Source organism: Triplophysa rosa, linkage group LG2 (assembly GCF_024868665.1).
Source record: "Triplophysa rosa linkage group LG2, Trosa_1v2, whole genome shotgun sequence".
In the NCBI taxonomy this organism is placed as follows: Eukaryota; Metazoa; Chordata; class Actinopteri; order Cypriniformes; family Nemacheilidae; genus Triplophysa; species Triplophysa rosa.
Genome location: NC_079891.1, coordinates 6751825 through 6772423, shown reverse-complemented (window position 1 = coordinate 6772423; position 20599 = coordinate 6751825). Strand labels below are relative to the sequence as shown.

Genomic DNA, 20599 nt, shown 5'->3' with positions numbered 1-20599 from the left:
AAGTTTGTGTTAAAAGTGTAAGACATAAGTTTTATTTTGTTGAAATTCATAAATGTTTGTATTGAACATGTGGTCAATGTTAAAACGGCTTTTAAGAAGTAATTAGTTATCAGTAATGCAATTACTTTTTAGACAGTGTAATTGTTGAGTAATTTAAATACAAAGTTGACAATGTAATTAAAAGATGAAAATGTAATTTAAACGTATTTAAAGATTTTGTATTTTTCTCGTGACTAAATATCTCGTGACATTAAATCCTTCGGCAGGACTATTGTATGGCTTTAAAGTACATTTAATGTAGCCAGTGGACTATTGGTGTCATTTTTAAATAAATCCGTGTATATTTATCTAACTTATGTTCATTAAATTGTGAAATATACAATATCCTATTCTGATTACTGTATGTGTGATCATATACTCATATAAGCAATTATTACATAATTACATAAGCTATTACAAAAAAGCATACATAAGCTATTTTTGTTTCTATTATTCAAGTTCCAGCTTCAGTCACTAGAGGGGCGACTTTAACATTAGGAGAGGAGACTGACTTCAGAAGCCCATCTGATTGTATGACACTGATATATGTTTGGTAAACATACCAAACATTTCTGTTTATGAATATATTATAGAAGCTTGAGACATATTATTATAGATTATCTTTGTTAACATTAAAATAAACCCCAAAATAAAATACTATATAATATAACATTATATAACAACACAACATAACATAAGGTGCCTGAAAACAATATGGTGGATATGTTTAGACCATTAACTCTGCATACAGTGTTGTAGTCGAGACCAGCTCATTTGACTCCGAGTCAAGACCAAGTCCAGACAGAGTAGGTCGAGTTCAAGTCAAGACCTAGACCCGAGAGGTTTGAGTCCGAGTCAAGACCGAGACCACATAAGGTTGGGTCTGAGTGAGACAAGACCTAAAGAAAGATTCAAGAATATGTTAAATGTTTGGTGGAAACAATAAAACTGGCACCAAGCTCATAGAGTGCATTAAATAAAGCATGGCATGTAAACTGTGTTTTATTTACTTAGACTGATATTAGTTGATTTTATTAGTTGAGGGTAAAATGGCCACATATTAAGTGGTATGAAAGTAATTTTATTACAATTATTACTTCCCCCTGAGCAAAGATATGTCCAAAGATAGGTCCTTTTATTGGCAAAACTGAAAGGTGTTTCTCCGTCTTTTATGATGTTTTCTGAACGTCTGACATTGATGGGACCTTTGTAAAACTGGTTCAGATCTGGAGTTTATCAGACTACTTTCAGTTTTCATATGGACTCTTTGAAATAAATTGGGTTGAATTATTTGAATGCAGTAAGCAAAGCAACCATTAAATCAATGTTAATTGGATTAAATATTTTTGTACCCACAAAAATCTGCATTATTGTGATCAGTTGATATCTCAGATGTCCCAAAGGCTTTTGGACTCCTGATGGGTTTACTTTATGCTGTGAACATTGACTACTCCTAACACATTAAGTAAGCCTTTGAGGCTTTTCAAAAACTAATAATGAACATTGTTGAAAGCAGCTGGTCTTCGTGTTAGTTGCTACCTAAAAAGTAGCTTTTTTAAGAGAAGCTTCAGGGTTTTGTATACCGTTTGCAAATGTTATAACGTTGGGTCAAGTTTGTTTTTGCAAATCTCATGTGAACAAGTTTATTAACAGACAAATAGATACAATCTCTTAAGAATATATTATACTGTAATTACAATTCATATTTTAATACAGTTTGATGAGCTAGTTTTTCTTCATGTAAAAAAAATATTTACTGCCTTAAATATTTGAAGTGCAACCAAATTGACTTTACAAGGCAGTTGAAATGGAAAGTAAACAGTAAAATAAGTTTGTTATATAATATAATAGTAAAATATCAGATTGAAATGACTTGTAAAAAATTTACAAAATTTAAAGCAGCAAAAATGTTTGATATTTAAAGTCAAGTAATGTATGCAGTGTATTATTTCCACTTGATTTATATAGCGAATTGTTTGTTTGTTTGCAAAAAATCTATTAAAAAGTGAATGGAAAAAAGTTGTGCCAATCAAGTTAACACAACGGAAAAATGTTTGTCATCTTAACTAAAGATTTTAAGGCAGCGAACAAATGTGCTTAAGTTGAATCAGCTCATTGATAAGTTAAAATAACAAATAGGCTACATTTGTTGTCTGAACTAGAAAATAATACTTAAGTCAACTTGGAAAAATCATTACAAAGATTACAAAGGTTGATTCCACTTTGAAGGTATAAGTTAACACAACAAATTTATTGTCAACTTAAAAAAATTTTTAAGGCAGCGGGGTAACAACGTTTTTTTTTTGTTGACTCAACAAATTATTTTTTACAGTGTTGCTTTAGTTGGGCTCTTGATTCTTTAATTTTTGTTAAATTAATTATTTTCGGGACGAGTAATACTGTTTTAAAATACTGTAGCGAGGAAGGCGGGACGAGAGCCGTGGGGCAGGAAGGCGGGGCCGCTGTACACACACCGGTCCCGCATGCCTCACGGGGGAGCTCGGGAGCATAAGAGGACGAGCGACGGGACTGCCGAGGAGAGAGGACCAGGCCCGGAAATGTTAAGTTTTGTTTATGTTTGTGTGGCCGGCTGTCGTCCGTGAGGGGCTGCCGGCCTTTTACTTCTGTATTATTGTTTGTTTATTTTTGATTAAAATTTATTGTTAAATGTTAGCCGGTTCCCGCTTCCTTCCTTCCGTTTTATTGAGCTTTGCTACAAATACTTTTTTCAGACAGAGATGCTTTTACAAAAGTTGGGGTTGTTCTCATGGAATTTGTCAGGCTGTAATAAAATGTAGTAAACATTATTGATCAATTGATGACTGGTCTGAGTACTCTGGCTAGTCAATGCACAGAGAAAATAAACAAAAACATTTTCGCTGACACACACCCTTCAACACTCATCATACAAACCTCAACAATGGTGACAATCTTCAAAATAATTCAGATAAACAGATCAACTGCAATGCATGCTGGGAGTCATGAATGAGTTTTGTACTATGTTGATACCCAGCATGCATTGCAGCTTTAAGCTTTCTTTTGTTGATTGTCACCATTGTTGAGTTTCATATGCAGATTCTTGATGTCTTTGTGTGTTAAAGTGGTTTGGCAGTTTGTAAAAAAATCACAGTATATTAGCTTAAACCTCAAACTACAGATCCACAGAGCTGACACATTAATAACAAACCCAATTATTAAACAGTGATCCAAACAACTTCAAAATGTATACATTACCATCCAGAAGTCATCATCTCTTTGCCACAACTAATGTATTTTAACTAGGGCTGTCAAACGATTAATCGTGATTAATCGCATACAGAATAAAAGTTTGTGTTTACATAATATTTGTCTATGCACTGTGCATATTATTTTTTTATTTATAAACACATACACATACATGTATACATATTTAGGAAATATTTATATGTATTTATTTATATTTATCAATAATTTAAATTATACATGTTTATAAATTTGTATATTTTATATTTTTCTTAAATATATGCATGTATGTGTGTGTGCGTGTTATTATACAAAATTAATATGTACATTGCACAGAGATATATTATGTAAACACAAACTTTTATTCTGGATGTGATTAATCGCGATTGACAGCCCTAATTTTAACACACAGTTATGGCTGAAGGAAACCTAATTTGACAATAAAATAGAAGAGCCAATAATGGTGATATTTGCAGGTACAAAAGTGATACTGATTCAATGCAATAAACATTGACAAATCATCAATTTAAGATTTTTAGTGTTGTTTTATGTCGAATGTACATTTTTGTCAATGTTTGCATTAAAAACATGAAAAAAGTACTAGATTTTTAATGTGCTGAAATACTAAAGGTATGTATGTATGAAATGTAGTAGAATAAATTATATGCTTTATCATGTAGTGAAGTAAATTTTTTCCATATAAAAACAACTAATTTAACATTAAAATAGAAGAGCCAAGAGCTCAACTAAAGCTAAAAAATGATCACAATAATGGTGATTTTGCAGGTACAAACGTGATACTGGTTCAACGCAATTAACATTGACAAATCATTCATTTTAACATTGATTCAATGGTTGCTTGCTATCTTACTGCATTCAAATCATTCAACTCAATTTATTTCAAAGAGTCTCACTTAATTTATTTCCATGTGTAAACTGAAACTAGTCTGATAACCTCAAAATTTCAACCAGTTTTTACTTTGTACAGAGTTCCACTGAACGTCAACATTAGACAATCAGGAGACGTCATAAAAAGTTATAGAAACACCTTTCATTTTTGGCCCATAAAGGGATGTCTTTTCAATGTCTTTATTATTTTGGATGGAACTCGAGTGGGCTCGGGAATAAGTCCAATTCCAAACATGTTCAACTACGAGTCGAGACTGAGTCAAAATGCACACAAGTCCATGACAAGACCAAGACCATTAAAATATGGTCTCGAGCCCAAGTTCAAGACCGAGTCAGAGTCTCGAGACTTCAAAACTGTCTGCATATTTCCTCCAGGTGTCTGCTGGGATATAATAATCGTCTTCGGTTTCAGATTACGTCTGAGCTGGATGCCCCCCAGCACAGCTTTTTTAAAGGTTGATGTTGATAGCTTGTGAGACTAAAGGTTGCTAAAGAACATTCTATGTTTTAAAGAAAGAAACAAAGTCTGTATGCATGAAAAGCTATAAAAAAATGATGTCCTCAAAGAATATACTTTTATTAAAACAGATGGTCATCAAATAGCTCAACATACTAAAAATTTGAGTTGCATGCAATAAACTGTACTGTATGTATTGCAGTAGTTGAAAAAAAACTTAGTATCAGACTAATCCTGTGATTAATAAATACTAATGTCTTACAAGACCTGATACAAAGACACTTAGTAATGTTCTTCCTCTTGCCCCATTTCTCACTTCCTTCACAGTAAAAGAATTGGAAGTTTAGGGCAGCACAACTCAATGTTAGCTCACACTGGATGGACAAAGGAATGGATCCATGCGGTCAGGAATTTAACTGAAGTATATTGGGAGTAAAGTGACTAATCTCATAAGAAGCTCAACCTGCTTGGACACAAGAAAGAGAGGAAGTGAGCGATCAGAAGCGCTGTAGTTTTAGATTGTGATTGGGTCTTCTGTATCAGGCCACTTTCTGACAGACGGTCACCAAAACACTTTTGAAAGGGGAACAGAATTTTTGCAGATTTTGCAGACGAGTGATGAGTATGTCTTGAGATGTCCTTTGCGATCGGATGTCTAAACACAAGGCTGCAATGCCAACGGAAAGGGAAGTGCGGTGATGGGACTATTTTCAAGTATGCAAGGTTGTTCGGATTCAATCTTTGGATTGTTGAGTAATATATAAGGTTTGTAAATGTGATCTATCACAATTTGCAATTGAACCGTTTATAAGTCTCTTGATAATATTACCTAAAAGTAAAGTATTTTTGGATGTTTTATATACTTCACTCCACAACATTTCTCAAATACATTTAAGATTTTTAATGTTGTCGATTGAGTGCGTTAAAAACATAAGGTAGAATACCTTTAGAAATACTAAAGGTATAAAAACGACATGGACGGTATGTATGAAATGTAGTAGAATAAATGATATGCTTTATCATGTAGTAAAGTCAATTTTTTCCCATAAAAACAGATTTTGAAAATGTACTTGAGAGTAAAATTATTTTACTGTTCACCAGTGTTTGTGTAACATTTTCATTTATTTTGATATTTCAGTGCAAAGATGCCCTTGTTCATTGTGGAGACTAGCTGCAGCCTGATTGGCTGGCTCTTTGTGTATGTGTTGTTGTGTATCTTGAATACAGAGAGAGATAATGAGTGGAACTGTAGATTGGTAACTCTGCTGCATGGCATACTGATAGTTTGTCTGACCGCCTATATTGCGTTCATTGCTGGGCCATGGCCTTTTACGCACCCAGGTAAGAGCCTCAGCTTTGTTTGGACACAATTATGCTTATTAATGAGCATCATCATTACTTTTGGTCATGAATGATAGCTCAGTCAATGAGCCATGTTGAGGATTGGATCATACACTCAACCCTGGGTTGACAATAACCCAACATTGGGTAAAAGATGGACAAACCCAAGAGTTAGGCTAAATTGACCTATAAAATATTTCTATTTGACCCAACAATGGGTTAAAACAACCAGCATATGTTCATTTTAACCCAACTGTTTATAACTCAGATTTGTATAGATTGTAGAGGATGGGGTGGGCTGTTTAAATGTTGGCCAGTAGGCAACCACCATAACAAACTTAAGCAATCACTCAATTCCTTAGCAACCACAAAGCAATGTCCTGGCAACCCTCAAACCACCCCTAGCACTATGGTGGTTTTATTATGTAAAATCTGAAGGTAATTGTCACTGTTTCTATTGCTCATACTTAAAGTTTTGAATGTATCCTCAAGCATTTAATCATCTGCTCACCTCCACATGTTACATTAATCATAACTCAGATCAAATATCCATTGCCATTACTTTTCAATCTGATCAAACTTATGTATTTTATTTTTTAATAATTTAGTTTAGTTTAGTTTTATATAAATCCTATGGACCCCAATTAAGATATGGAATCAGTCTGATCATGCAAAAATCATGCAGAAAATAGCTTTGCTTTTACTGCTGCATTTTCATTCATGTTAAGATGTTAAACAATACAAAACGAGCATTACAGCTATCATGTTTAATTACCATCTGCATGATTGAACTCAATCTGACTTCTGACTCCTCTTGTTGCCAGGCACAGAAAACACATCTCTCCAGATACTGGCTCTAGTCCTCAGTCTGGGATACTTTCTCTTTGACATGGCTTGGTGCATGTTCTTTCGCACAGAAGGTCTTGTGATGCTGGCCCACCACATCATCAGCATCCTTGGAATATTGCTGGCTCTGGGACTGGGCGAGTCAGGCATTGAGACCTGTGGCGTGCTCTTAGGCAGCGAGATCACCAACCCGCTCCTACAGGCACGCTGGTTCCTCAAGCGCATGGGTCGCTATGACAGTTTAGCTGGAGATGTGGTGGACCTGCTTTTTATTGCTCTGTTTGCATCGGTGAGGATTGGTGTTGGGGGCAGAATGCTGTACTGTGAGTTAACTTCTCCAAAACCATCAATGATCATGAAAGTAGGCGGGGTGGCTTTTTACATGCTCTCCTGGATCTTCATGATAGACATTGCACGGTTTGCCTGTCGGAAAACACGGACCAAGTACAGTCGATGGAAAGAGAGGAGCAAACTGGATGATGCTAATGGACATGCTATTAAAGTCAAATAGGAGAAAAATATGTGACTGCTGATAAAGTGCTAAAGTCTTAAAAATGTTTTTAAGTCTTAAAAACCAAAAAATGGTTTTTAAGATTTTTATTTCTATCTTTTGGTCTAGTGTGCCAATGTAAATATCAAATTAGGTTCCAAACATATTTTGACAATAATAATAAAGTGTGTTTTTGTCAGTCAATCTAGGATAACATGACCTTGTCTTATACAGTATGTGACCTGCTGTTCTGTGATACACCCCCACGCTCCCATCCCAAATGGCAATTCAGGGGTTTTCCTGCACAAAAGAAATTCAGCACCATCCTCTTTGTCTTTTAGATATTCATATGCAGGTGAGATTTTTAGTCGCACAAAAAGACCACCAACTTCCTGCATGATTCATTTCCTTAAACGTTAAAGCCGCTGAGTCATGTTTAGTGAATTTTAATATACAAATACAAATCTTAGCTTAATCTTTTCTGTAAAAACACATTAGGTCTTAACAACATATCTATATTTATTTGTATAGTTATCCAAACATTGTGCCTATCACTAAGTGGCATTTGGCTGGCTTGATTATTAAATATTCACCACAAATATTCACATAAAATTCTACAACTTAAAATATTTGCACATATTTTTCAAAATATATATGTTTATTTTTGTTCAGTATATATGCAATATTATATAAAAAGATTACTATTTAAATAGTCATTATTTTATTTCGTTGTTTTTAATACTTATTGAATCCATTGTAATTGTATTTGATCTTATCTCATATTTCAAAACACAGCCAATACCAGCATTAATGTTCACATATTAAACTTAGAGAGACATTGGTAAATACTCTCATTAAAACTTTGTTACATTTAATGACTGGAATAATTCATCTCGATTTTCCAAACGCTTTAAAATAAGAACAATGACATATTTATTCTAGTCGTATGAAATTTCTGTGTGAAATGTGTTTTCACATCCTGTTCTAGCCTCTATGTCGAGGTTAGTATGCTGAGCAGTTAATTAAACCACTAGGTGGCGCAATAGATTTAGATGTTTCTATGCACAACATAGACCAATAAATCACAGCTATACGTTTCTGGTTGGTCTCAGTGTATATTTCTCCTAAAATGTTTTATTCATTTTGATTTATTTGTTATTGTTAATTTGTTAGTATAAATGTTGAAATTAATGTTATAACTGATAAATGTATCGTAACTGATAAATCAAGTTGTTTTCTAATGATCCCTTTTAGTCTATGTGAACCCCACATGACTAGTCTATTGTTAGACTAAACTAAGATGTGGTTAATATGGTTATTTATGTGGATATTTAGCCTATTATTGTAAGTTTTCCTACCCCCATCTCATTAACATAAGAATTATTCCACGTCGTAACACATTATCAGCACGTAGGCCTATCTCTCTTTAGGCTTTTTCATTTTTATTTGCAGATTTTAACAAATCTGTAAATCACTTTAAATGTTTGGTCTAATACTTAACACCATGGTGAAAAGTGTCAGTGATCATTAGTGGTCTACAAACACTTGGTGGGCGAGAAAGCCTTAGGGCTTGCGGACGGATACACCAAAAAAAGTTGTGACGCGTCGCAAGCGTAGGAGTCCGGGATGTAATTTTACTGAAAGTCAGGAATTATCTGGGTTTTTGTGATCTTTTGTAATCGCTTTTTAACCTTCCTACCTGTAAAACGGTCACATATGACAACAAGTACGCGTGTTTTCTTTCTTTGCGTTCTTAGCGAGACACGTTTTTTTGCGTTTAGATTTTGGGTGAGAAAGAGAGCCTAAAAACTACTGAATTTCGGAAAACATGGAGACAAGAAGGGAAGGACCCTACTAAACCAAAGTTTCCAAACAAATCATTCCGGAAAAGAAGGAAACCCTTCGCTGCAGGAAAATAATGTGTTGCTCCAGATAGGATTTATTTCATTGCTGCTTTGAAACGACGCTTTTATTCGCAACGGAATTTCCGAATTGGGAACTATACAGCTTGTTGTCCCTAACATCAAAGGATCTAAACGTTTTATGCGAGCTTTAGTGGAAATGTAGCATTTTTGGAAGCTGGACTGGGTGAAGAAATTACAATGAAAAGATGGACCTTGTGAATGTTTTAAACATTCCGTGGATTGAATTTTCACAGTTTTCCACAGACTGGAGTGGCCAGGAGACACTCTTTTGGAGAAAAAGTCCATTCAGCGTGTAGGGGGCCTAAAAGGATATATAAAATAGTCTACCGTTTGTAGTAGTCTGTATCGCAAACAGACGTTTTTAACTAAACCGAAAATGCCGCGTATGGGATTAGAATTAGTTTAGGAATGCCGAATTGGAAGTATTTCAGTGGGGGAATAATAGACAACCACCGGGACGTGCAAAGTAACATTTGGGACATATCCGCGATATATGGAAAGAGCATTTGGACTATTTTGAAATGCAACCGGACGATCTGTTTCATTCCTAAAGCGACATATTAATACTTCTTTGTGTCGCTGGCTTTACTTCGAGCTTTGGTTTGGATTTACAAAGCGACTGCAAGCAGACAGAGGCGAGGGGAAGCCTGACGGTCTCTGTGGTGGCATTTTGGCTGGGAAAATGATGAAGCGTTTTACTGCAAGCTACTGACAGACAGAAAGAGTTATTCTGCATTGATCATCGATGTGCAATAAGGCCAGACGAAAGACTTTTGCATGTGTGTTTGCATTCAACATCGATTTCCTACCGTTTGCCGTCTCCCTGTAGAACTTCAGTCAAATGACACAGACAGACAGATAAACCGTGGAAATATAAAACATAAACTTGTTTGTTTCTATCCTGTCATTCAAGAGAAGAAGACATTCCTGTAAACGTAAAGAAGAACTGTCAAAATTCCAAAGTGCTAACGTTACCTGGTTGTTGTTGGTTTTAAACACAAAGGTGTTTTAATATGGTAAAATGCTAACTGGATAAGAGCTGAAGAAAACCAAGAAAGGAAAGCCCAATGAGCGGCACACAGTACACGCTTGCTGAGAGGTAACTGATAAAATCATATTGTCTTATACTCATACTCTCTTATTTTACATGACACTGCCTCTAACACCACGGTATTACCGTGGTTTTGACATGTTTAATAATAATACCAAGGTATTCGCAGATGTACTTTGGAGGTACCGGCAAATTGCTTTGTTAGTCATTCAGTACCGCAGACTGTGTTTTATAAAACTACTATAATATTATTATCTGATACCGTCATAGTACAAACCTTTGCAAAAACAATATAGTAGCTGTACGTTAGTATCCTACGTCAGTAACTACATTAAACTGTACTAAATTTCCTAAATAAGCGTTTTAAACATTATATAGTAAAGACTATTGATACTACAGAATTTACCTCAGTTTTTTCCGTCTACTACAGTTAAAGGGATACTTCAGGGCAGGCTTGAATCAAAATTTCCCCATGTTTTACTTGCCCTCAAGGCATCCTAACTGAATTTGACTTTCTTCTTGAAGAATAATGCAGTCGGAGTTATAATACCACGTATACTTTTACTTCCAAGCGGTAGGATGGGAGTGACTGGGGGAAATTTTTGAAGCTCCAAAAATGCATCCATCGATCAAAGAACAGCTCGGCTCCGTGGTCTTAACGAAGGTCTTCTGAAGTGAATCGATGCGTTTGTTTAAGAGAAATATCCATATTGACAACGCTATTAACGATAATGTCTAACATCCGCTGCAGGCGAACGAGAGGCTTGTTTTTCCGGGTAATGACGCAGGCGTGTCATAAGTTCCTGTGACGAACACAGCATTTTTCGTTATCAGCCAATAGAAACACCGTCTCCTCTGGGCGGGCGCTGTCGTCAGCAGCGGATGTTAGACATTATCATTACTGGCGTTGTCTTTATGTATATTTCTCTTAAACAAATGCATCGATTCGCTTCAGAAGACCTTTGTTAAGACCACGGAGCCGTGTCGAGCTGTTCTTTGATCGATGGGTGCATTTTTGGAGCTTCAAAAAATTTCCCCCCATTCACTCCCATTCTACCGCTTGGAAGAAAAAAGATATGTGGTATTATAACTCCGACTGCATTATTCTTCAAGAAGAAAGTCACATTCACTTAGGCTGTCTTGAGGGTAAGTAAAACATGGGGAAATTTTGATTCAAGCCTGAAGTATCCCTTTAATACTACAAAATATTATGCTATACAATAAATACTGTAATATACCACAGTTTACTATTGTAAATACTATATACTAGTATACTACATCATAAATATACTACTAGATTTTTTCACGTGGGTAGTGCCCACAAAATTGGAATAGTCTCACTGAGCGCGTGTACATGCACAGTCTTACGCCGATTATGCTTAATAAGCTGATATATGTAAGGTCATGTAAACGTGTAAAATGGGTTTTTTTATCGGGGAAAGGTCATAAACAGTTTAAGCAAAAACCGATCGGCAGAGGTAGTTTTTTGCCCATTACTCCGATTTCGCTCTGCATGTAAACGCCTTTACCGGTTTTCTCTCAGTTTTGTTTAAGTGCGCATGTCTGAAAGCGCAGTGGTAAAAGTCCCAAACGGAAGTAATAGTAAAATAACGTATACAAGTCTTCTCTCGAATCATGCAGTTGATGTAGAAACGTCAAAATGAAGAATTATTGTTGCATATGCAGGTACTGCGGACATGAGGAGAGATGTAAAATTACAGCTTCTGACCGTTTTCCCGCTGCATTTTTAATTACTAAACAGACTATCGACGATGACGTCACTGCACGCGAGAAACCCAGCAAGTCTCAAACTTCCGTGTAAATGTGGTGTTCTGCGTAGCCGGTTTATTACTATGCATGTAAACAGGTGAAAACAGGTTTCTTTTTAAGATGATTTTTGATAGATATCCGTTTATTTTGTGCATGTAAACGCTGAAGTGACCATAAACCATGATATTTGTAGTAAAGCAGTGGGTAATAAAAATGGCAATCCATCCACTAAGAAACATGGTTTCTAGGCCTACACTTTTACTATAATAAAATAATGTTTAACGGGGTGGAACTGCCAGAGTGCTTTTTTTGACGACACTGAAGTGGTCAGAATGAGGTCAGGTTACATTGTTGCAGCTGGGCATCAGGTTAAGTGTGATGATGAAGTTTGACAGTCTTTTCTTTGGGTCTTGAGAGTAAATATATTAACTTTTACCTTATTATTACAGTGACGGTCTGGCAAAACTGAGAGTTGAATAACAAAGCATCTGATTGGTGACTTTATGACCTGGCAGAACAAACGTTCGAAAAAGAGATGTGAACAACGCTACTTTTTGTATGCTTTGAAGATTGTTGATTTTGATCTTATTTTGTCTAAGAGCTTTTCGTTTGTCTTTTTGTTGGCAGTGTATTAGTCACCCAGAACACAACATACTGACTGATGTGTAACATGGGCTGTTTATTGCACACACCTGTGAGCGCACAGTTTGTGACAGGAAGCCCTTTGGATGTGTGGACGGTATGTCACTCGGGCAGCTTGCTGTGTTTTGATAATGCTGTTCACAAGAGCACAGCTGGCAGGGCCAAGTGAGCCGAAATTTGTGCTTCTCCACCTCTTGTGTTGTTACCTGTGTTATTCTATAAGCCACACATTTAAAAGTACCAGCATAATAATGTATAATTCATAAACGCAAAATAATGTCTAGTACATATCAATGGAGCAAGGTCGTTACAGCGATTTACCATGGTAAAAACAGTTAATCCTTCCAAAGCACATGTAAGTAAACGATAAATAAAAGAAATGTTCGGTAGCCTACTACGCATATAAATGAAATTTTATGCTTAGATATTTTAGCCTACAGTATGTTTGTACATCTACAAATGTATCGTGTTTTAAAAAGGAACTCAGAAATTTTCGGCGGTTAAAAACTCACTTCAGGGAAACAGTTAAGACATTTTAAATGCATAGAAACATTAATATGTTCATTTAGAGATGACAAGCATATGGAAATGTGTACCGCTTTGCCAGATTTATGATTTCTTTTGCAACAGCTGCTCCGTTCCGTGCGTCATACACCCTTACGTCTGTACGAGCCAGTGTCGTCTTTGCACATGCGCACAAATTCCTACTTCGGTTTTTAATCAAATTCCTACTTCGGTTTTTAATCTGATCAAGTGTTTACATGTCCTATCAAGCGGATTACAAACGGCATAAACCACCCCGTACAATCCGACTGAAATTTCAATCGGCTTGGGCATTTTTAATCTGATTGACGTGTTTATATGGAGCGTTTTCATTCGGATTGGACTTTTAATCGGATTACATTGGTCCATGTAAACGCAGCTACTGATTGGTTTTGTGAGATGGTGCTGTGATAGTAAACCGGAGAGTCAGGTCGCCTTTTTTACAGACATGTATAGATCACCTGCTCTCAGTTAAACATCACTATCTCCCATTAGGCTTTCTCTCATAGAGATCTGTTTGTGTAACTACAAGAGACCTCTTTGTTATTTGGAAAATAAAAGTTGAGATAAGTATCTGTGTTATTTGTGTTGAGATTCTTATTTTAAGGAGATCGGATGTCTTTACAACGGTCGCCAACTTGATACTGAACCTTTAAGTTATAGACGTACATAATATTTTTCATTAAGTTGTGTATATATGCTCAGACACACAAATTCAGTATTGCATGCAAATGTCAGCCTTAAGATGGTCAAATCAAGTTTTTACCAAAGGTTTTAACCATAGTGATAGGGCAGTGGTTTATGTGAAGTCTCAACATTTTTTGAAATATAGTTTTCCATAGTCATGTAAGCAAATTGTCACATCCGTAACTGAACATGCAAAACTCGCCATATTTCTCACAAATGGGCACATGAAAATTAAAATATGTACTATTTTGTGGTCTATGAAGAGTCATTCTTTCTCTGTTTGTTGGGTATTAGGCTATTACCTCTGTTCTGCACATTTTTATTCACAGAAATCCTACAAAGTGTCTTGTTTCTCAAAAACGTGCAGCCTTTTTTGTCACATCCATAACGCATGAATGTATCTCTCTTTTAAAACTTGTGCAGACAGATTTTTTTCGGATGTCCGTAAACTATGATCAGGTGTTTAATTGAGTTTAGAAAGTAGAAACGGATGATTCAGTATATTGGTAATAAATACATTCTCTGAGAATTTATATTTCAAGTTTTGACTGAAAATGTCATGTCCATATCTCTGAAATTGCCCAGTACCTTGGAAGCATACATTATGCTTACAAAACATGTAAATTCTGTCAGAATAATTGTCATATACCTATGTGGTTATAGCGCATAATAATTTAGCAATAATATAGCAAATGGATTTCTGTGCTTTATTGACATTTCCTCCCTTTGAAATTGGAAGCTCAGACTTGTGAGTTTTGAATGGGAGGCCATGTCACATGTTGGCATTTTTGGAAGACTATTCGACATGCTGCTTTTGTTTTAAGGCTTCTCTAGACTCTTTTCTGAGGACACCACACCCAAGCAAAGCTGCAATCATCTCTGATCATTTGTCTGTCTGACAGCAGTGAGATTTGTGTCTGTCTCTGAATATCTTTTGTAAGTCGCTGCTTTAATCTCCCAGGTTTCACAAAATGCTTCATGTATGTTTAAAAATAGTGTCCAGTTAATCTCTGTTGGGTTTCTAAGTGGATGTGATCTTGTCAAAGGACTAAAACTTTAGCATCTCACTATGAAAACACAGTTGCAAATGCTTGGCTTGCCCAAGCGCATGGTCCTGTTGTACATGTAGTTACGGTGGCAGTGACAGACCTCGATACTCATGAGCAGTAGACCTTCAAATATTTATGCAGTTGAGCTGGATGTGTTGTTTTTCAGGTGGCTGACTGTTAAGAATGACTTTGAGTGCCTGAGTATGTGGAAGTGACAACAGTGATTACAAAAACAAAATAACTGTACACAAACATGTCATAAATGGGTCTCATTTTTAATGATTCATTGGTTACAGTGTTGTACAGGGCAGTCTGAAGCCCATGTCATGTTAGTCATGCTCGCCTATTATTCAGTTTAAAGTCACAGAATTAGAAAAACAGAGGAAAATAAGCTTGTATTTGACCTGCATTTTAGCCAGCATTCTCTATATAATATTTTGTTTATATTTTAAAATGTTTTCAGAGACATAAATCCAGAGGGAAGCGCTGTTCTTTTGCAGTGTCTGGATTCATGTAGCCAGAGCCAGTATCACGTCACTGAACGTTTGGTGAACATATCATACAGCTCGCTCTTTGTCACTGCATTTAGCTGATCTGTGGTCTTTTTCTGTAACCCCGGGGCCCTCTCGGGAAGTGGTGACATCACTAATAAGCAATGTCTGTCAACCGGGCCACAAGCTTTTCCTGACAGAGCTGCTGGCCACCCGCAGTGCATGATGGGAAGGCATGGGATTGCTTTGTTACTTTGTGACATCGGCATTCTGTATAACTTCTCATTTTAAGTCATTTTTTACTTTTAAAAATAAAAATAGTGTTTCTGTTAGGTTTGTGTAGTAAAATTAAATGATAGTAAATTAACATTTAGTATATTATGTAGTTATAGCATGCCATGGCATATAACAGTTAAGATCAGTTGTTTGGTGCCAGAAGTTTTGTTTCCATCCTGGTTATTTACACAGTATCGTAAATTCAGTTTTGGTCCAAAAAGACCATTGAAACGTCTAATCAAGTTAGAAATTTGTGTGAACAGGTTCTGTAAACACCGCATCCCACCATAATTCCTTCTAGAAAATGAACAAATCTAGCACAAACTGACACCTCTGTAGAGCTTTCTTGAAGGAACGAAAAGAACATGTAGTCATAGAGAAGAGTGCAAATATTTGGTTTTGTGCAAACATATTTAGATGTCTCTTTAGTTATGCATAAATAAAGAATGAGCAAATTATGACAGAGCAAAGTCTCGCCGTGCTGCGAAAAATTACCAGTTTAGCATGCGTGCGATACAGTTTTGCAAGTGCATTAGACAGAGCGGCTTGTTTGTATGTGTCTCACTGTATGAGGACATAAACACATGAACATCATGTCCAGAGTTGCCCTGAGAGTTTATTTCAGGTGCATTTAACTGTTTTCACTGTTTGAGAAAAACTATCGTCACTGAACTACACACACTGAAACTCAAGCATCTAATGTGGGAGCATCTTCACGACGACCTGTCAAAATAAAACACAGGTTAACCTAAACGCTTGAATTAAAAAATACTGTAGTGTTCTATAGATTAAATTGATTAAATGTAGTATTCTTTAATATTTACTATAATAAGGTTCAAAAACACTATATTATCTAGGAATTTTACTGTAGTTTACTATAGGCCTAGTAAATACTATAGTATACTACAGTATTTTTATGTGAACAAATTTATTACTATTGTAGTGTATAGTAAATACTTGACAGCACAGAACAATAAAAAAGGGTAAACTAAAAATTATATGGCCCTAATTGATCCATTTGTATGTAACATTAATGTCCTTTGTCGTTAACCAGTCTATTTATGTGATGACCTGCTTTTGTGTTTTTTAAAGATGATAACAGACGTTTTATACTTGTGCTACCTGTACAACTGTTTGGCCTGTGCTATACAACTTTACACATCTGTAGCACCAGTGCTATGTGCAGAAAAGTGAAAATTTTCAATTCAGATCGTGGCTCGAGATTCTTTGTTATGAAGATCGTGATATGCTTTTTTGGGAAGTTCACCCGTTTCCCAGCTAGACTGGTGTTGTTGGTGGAAGGCATGCTATGCTCTGTTTGGTCAGCTGACAGTCAGCAGCCCTTGTCAGCTATTTATGTGCCACTCTCATTAGCTGAGCTGAAAATACATGCAAGCTTGCGTTGTCTGAGAGAAATGCGTGATAATAATGTCAAAGTGGTGACCTTTGAGAACACTATGAGAAGATCTTGTTTATCATTTTTAGCACAATTACAGCTCTCCCTCTCTCCTCTTTTCTATTTGATTTAAGGTTACACCTATTGGCGAATTTATTAATGCTTTAGTGGAAAAACCAGTCAGTTACATTCAAAAGAGTCATTATCATAAACCATTTGGATCCAGTGTACTTACGCCTGTTTCATATTGCATGCGTAAGCAGTGCGTGTTTTTTTAAATGTTTTTTTTAACAGATGAGAACATTCATACCGCACGCATAATAGTGCATTATTGTTTTTATTTAATTTCTCATTTTTTTACTTTCTTCTGCTCTAAGCTCCTGTCGCCAAGTCAAATTCCTTGTGTGTGTAAACATACTTGGTAATAAAGCTCCTTCTGATTCTGATTCTGTAAGCAGCGCGTGAAGCGGCGCATAAGCAGCATCATTTTGCCGCAGAGTCTATTTTTGCTGCGCTGCTCACGCTCAATTAAAGGGACAGTGCACTCTATACAGTCAAAATGCAGATGGATTGACAGGAAAAAGTAACATTTTTACCTTTAAAGCGTGTAAGTGGTGTCTAATGTGTTTTTAACAGTCGCCATGACTTCCAAAAACACTTTCGTCAGGAGGTTTTTTGGCCTAAACCACAACAACACATTTAAAGGATTTATAATACAAGTATCTTAAATGTTATGCTTGCAGTATATTGCATTTGAATGAGTGGAAAACGATCGCATTACACTGTCAGTGTACTGTCTGAACCCCACTGTCATCAAAACATTCTGGAAAAAACGGATAAAACTACATAGACATCATGTTATATGTGTGAGAGAAAAGCGTATCACAAGTCAATCACTCTCTCCTATGGTGAGTGAACCCTTTAGTGACTTGAATCATGTCCTTCAAAGCACAATGGCTTTTTATTTACAACTTGTACTATATGTATCTGATACATGTACTATATGTATGTGTAAGACCATGAAACAGGCCGATAAAACAAATCGAAGTTATACAAGCTACATAAAATAAGCTTTTTAATGAAGTTCTGGGAGATATTTTGCTCATTGATGTATTTAAAATAACGTAATGCGAAATTGCATTGTTTTACGTGGTACCCAGGCAGAGCGGTGCGCGTTACATATGCTGCCGGTGTGAACGGTACGCGCTGCCAACGCTAGTGTGAATATTGTCAGTTATTTTTTTATTTTAGTCTTAGTTGTAGTCCCACAACAAAAATACCTTTTAGTTTTTATCTTATTTAGTCATCCATGTCCTGTTTTTGTTTAGTCAAGTTTAGTCGACTAAATGTCTATGCATTATCGTCTCGTTTTAGTCAATACAAACATAGTCACATTTTCGTCATGCTGTATTATGGTTAAAATGCTAAAAATGGTTATTTTCCTAAAAATTATAATCGCAGTGATTGTTGTCGTTTGAGAAATTTGTTTTTATATTTCATTATAAGTATCTCTTTTACCAATAAGATCAAATCAATAGAATGTCAAATCTGCATAGTTTATTCAACTTCATCTAGCTTCATCTAAGAAGTATTTCCACAGAGGTTTGATAAGTGCATAGGCCTATTCATAGACATCCAACCTCTCCCTTAAGTTCTCCTGCAAATAACTTGCGTCTTCCTGATGCCCACAAAATATTGACAATTCCCCGGAAACAACGGGACTGACTGTGAAGGAGAATCCTCGGAACGTAACTTAGTCACGAACAGACTCACAGTTTTCGCGAGGTGGGATGTCTTTATTCAGCAACCACAATCGCAAACAAACAATGTAGTGGAGTTCAACGTGGCTCAGGCAGCTCATGAGAGAACACAGACTGGCTGGAGATCACTAAACTCTTTGTTTATTAACTTAAGATCCTCAACGGCGCACAGTGAGAGCATTTGCGTATGGTTGCCAGATTGCATAAAATTGCACCCACTGGCAGAAAACGTATACTTTTTTAACCTTTGATCCCTGTTTGGGGGATCTGAACTCCTGTCATCTGGCGACCGCAAACATGAACGCTCGTACAGCGGAGGCTCGCACAAAAATCTGTAATATTTATCTTCAATTTTTTTAGACAAAGTCTAAAAAGAGTTTTGGGGTAATTATTTTTTTTTTGTAACTACTACATTTTAGTCTTATCATTTTTCTTCAACGATATTGCGCGCTGATATAGTCTTAGTTGTCGTTTAATGGCCTTACTTTCGTCTCTTCTTCGTCCTGGGAAATAAGTCGTTGACGAATATTTTTCGTCATTATTTTCGTTAACGAAATTAACACTAGCCAACGCTCTCCCTACGTGCTGCTTACGCGTATGGTTTGAAACGGGTGTTAGGCTTGGATGGGAATACTTGCATACTCTGTATACTGCCTGCTATGTTATAAAAAATAAACATAGCTTTTGTAAAACATAGCAATTTTGAAACCATTTGTAATGAGTTTAGAACCATGGTGACACTGTTAAAGTGTAACTTAACTGGTTTTCAACCTGATTTGTATTGTTACAATGTTGTTGGCATATGAATGCACAACGTTTAATCTTTCTTTGTATTACCGAGAAATGCATGTTTGTTGGCAAAGATTCACTATGTGATGCGAAATGCATCATCACACAGACTTTTAACAGCCCCCGGTGAGCGTGATAACACATTTTTATCAACAGTAAATACTGTATAAACAACATGGAAAAGGAAACTAAATACACGAGCAGTTCCAGTTGTTAGTTTTGGCCATTGTAACAAGTTAGTCTGAAAACACCTTAGTGCATCTGAGGTGTCCCGACTTGCTAAACTGATAGTAGTCTGTACTAATCGTGGAACACAAACTAGCAAGCAAGACGCTAGAAAAGAAGTTTATTGACTATTAATCGTTTTTTGGAAATGGTAAGCAAACGTGTTTCTAAACTGGCAGAAGGCCGGATTTATCTGTAGATAATAGGAGGATATAGAAGAGAATAGACAAATAAAAAGATCTCAATCTCATCTGCAATGAATCATAGAACAGAAACAGTAGGGAAGGGGGCGGGGCTTGAGTCTAATGTCACAATGTCATGGCTTTACCACTAGTGGTAATTTAAACAAGGCTTAATTATAGTGTTTTATATGTAATCGGCACTCTTCTTTGTTCTTTCAGACTGAGCATAGCAGTGTTGTGATTCATTAACACTGTCTTGTGTGGTCGTTGTTGTTTTAGCAGTAGAAACTACAATCCTAGTGTGAATAAAGATCAAGTCTCAAGTTCTGCGCCATTAGCATCAAATAGAATCGCAAAAATTATGTTAATTTAATTAAGTTTATTTTTTCGAGCAAGGTTTGTGGTACACTCACCCGTCTGTCAAACTCGCACTATTGGTTGAGCTTTTTGTCGTCTATAAAAATCTGTCACATTATTTCTCTGGGTGCAGTACATATTAAGTTATCTAC

General features: G+C 36.1%; 2 protein-coding genes across 3 annotated transcripts in view; both read left to right on the top strand.

Annotated features, from left to right (window-relative positions):
* Positions 1–5142: 5142 nt before the first annotated feature.
* Positions 5143–7915, top strand: tlcd5b (TLC domain containing 5b). The gene is made up of 3 exons (XM_057323631.1): positions 5143–5392; positions 5766–5968; positions 6793–7915. The coding sequence occupies exons 2-3, from the start codon at positions 5773–5775 to the stop codon at positions 7323–7325; spliced, it is 729 nt and encodes a 242-aa protein (XP_057179614.1). The 5' UTR covers positions 5143–5392; positions 5766–5772; the 3' UTR covers positions 7326–7915.
* Positions 7916–8881: 966 nt separating this feature from the next.
* arhgef12b (Rho guanine nucleotide exchange factor (GEF) 12b) overlaps positions 8882–20599 on the top strand; it is a 63906-nt gene continuing 52188 nt past the window's right edge. For both annotated transcript variants that reach the window (XM_057324440.1, XM_057324433.1), the window contains exon 1: positions 8882–10328. In XM_057324440.1, coding sequence (XP_057180423.1) covers positions 10297–10328 — 32 coding nt within the window. In that variant the 5' untranslated portion in view covers positions 8882–10296. The remainder of the gene's footprint in view (positions 10329–20599) is intronic.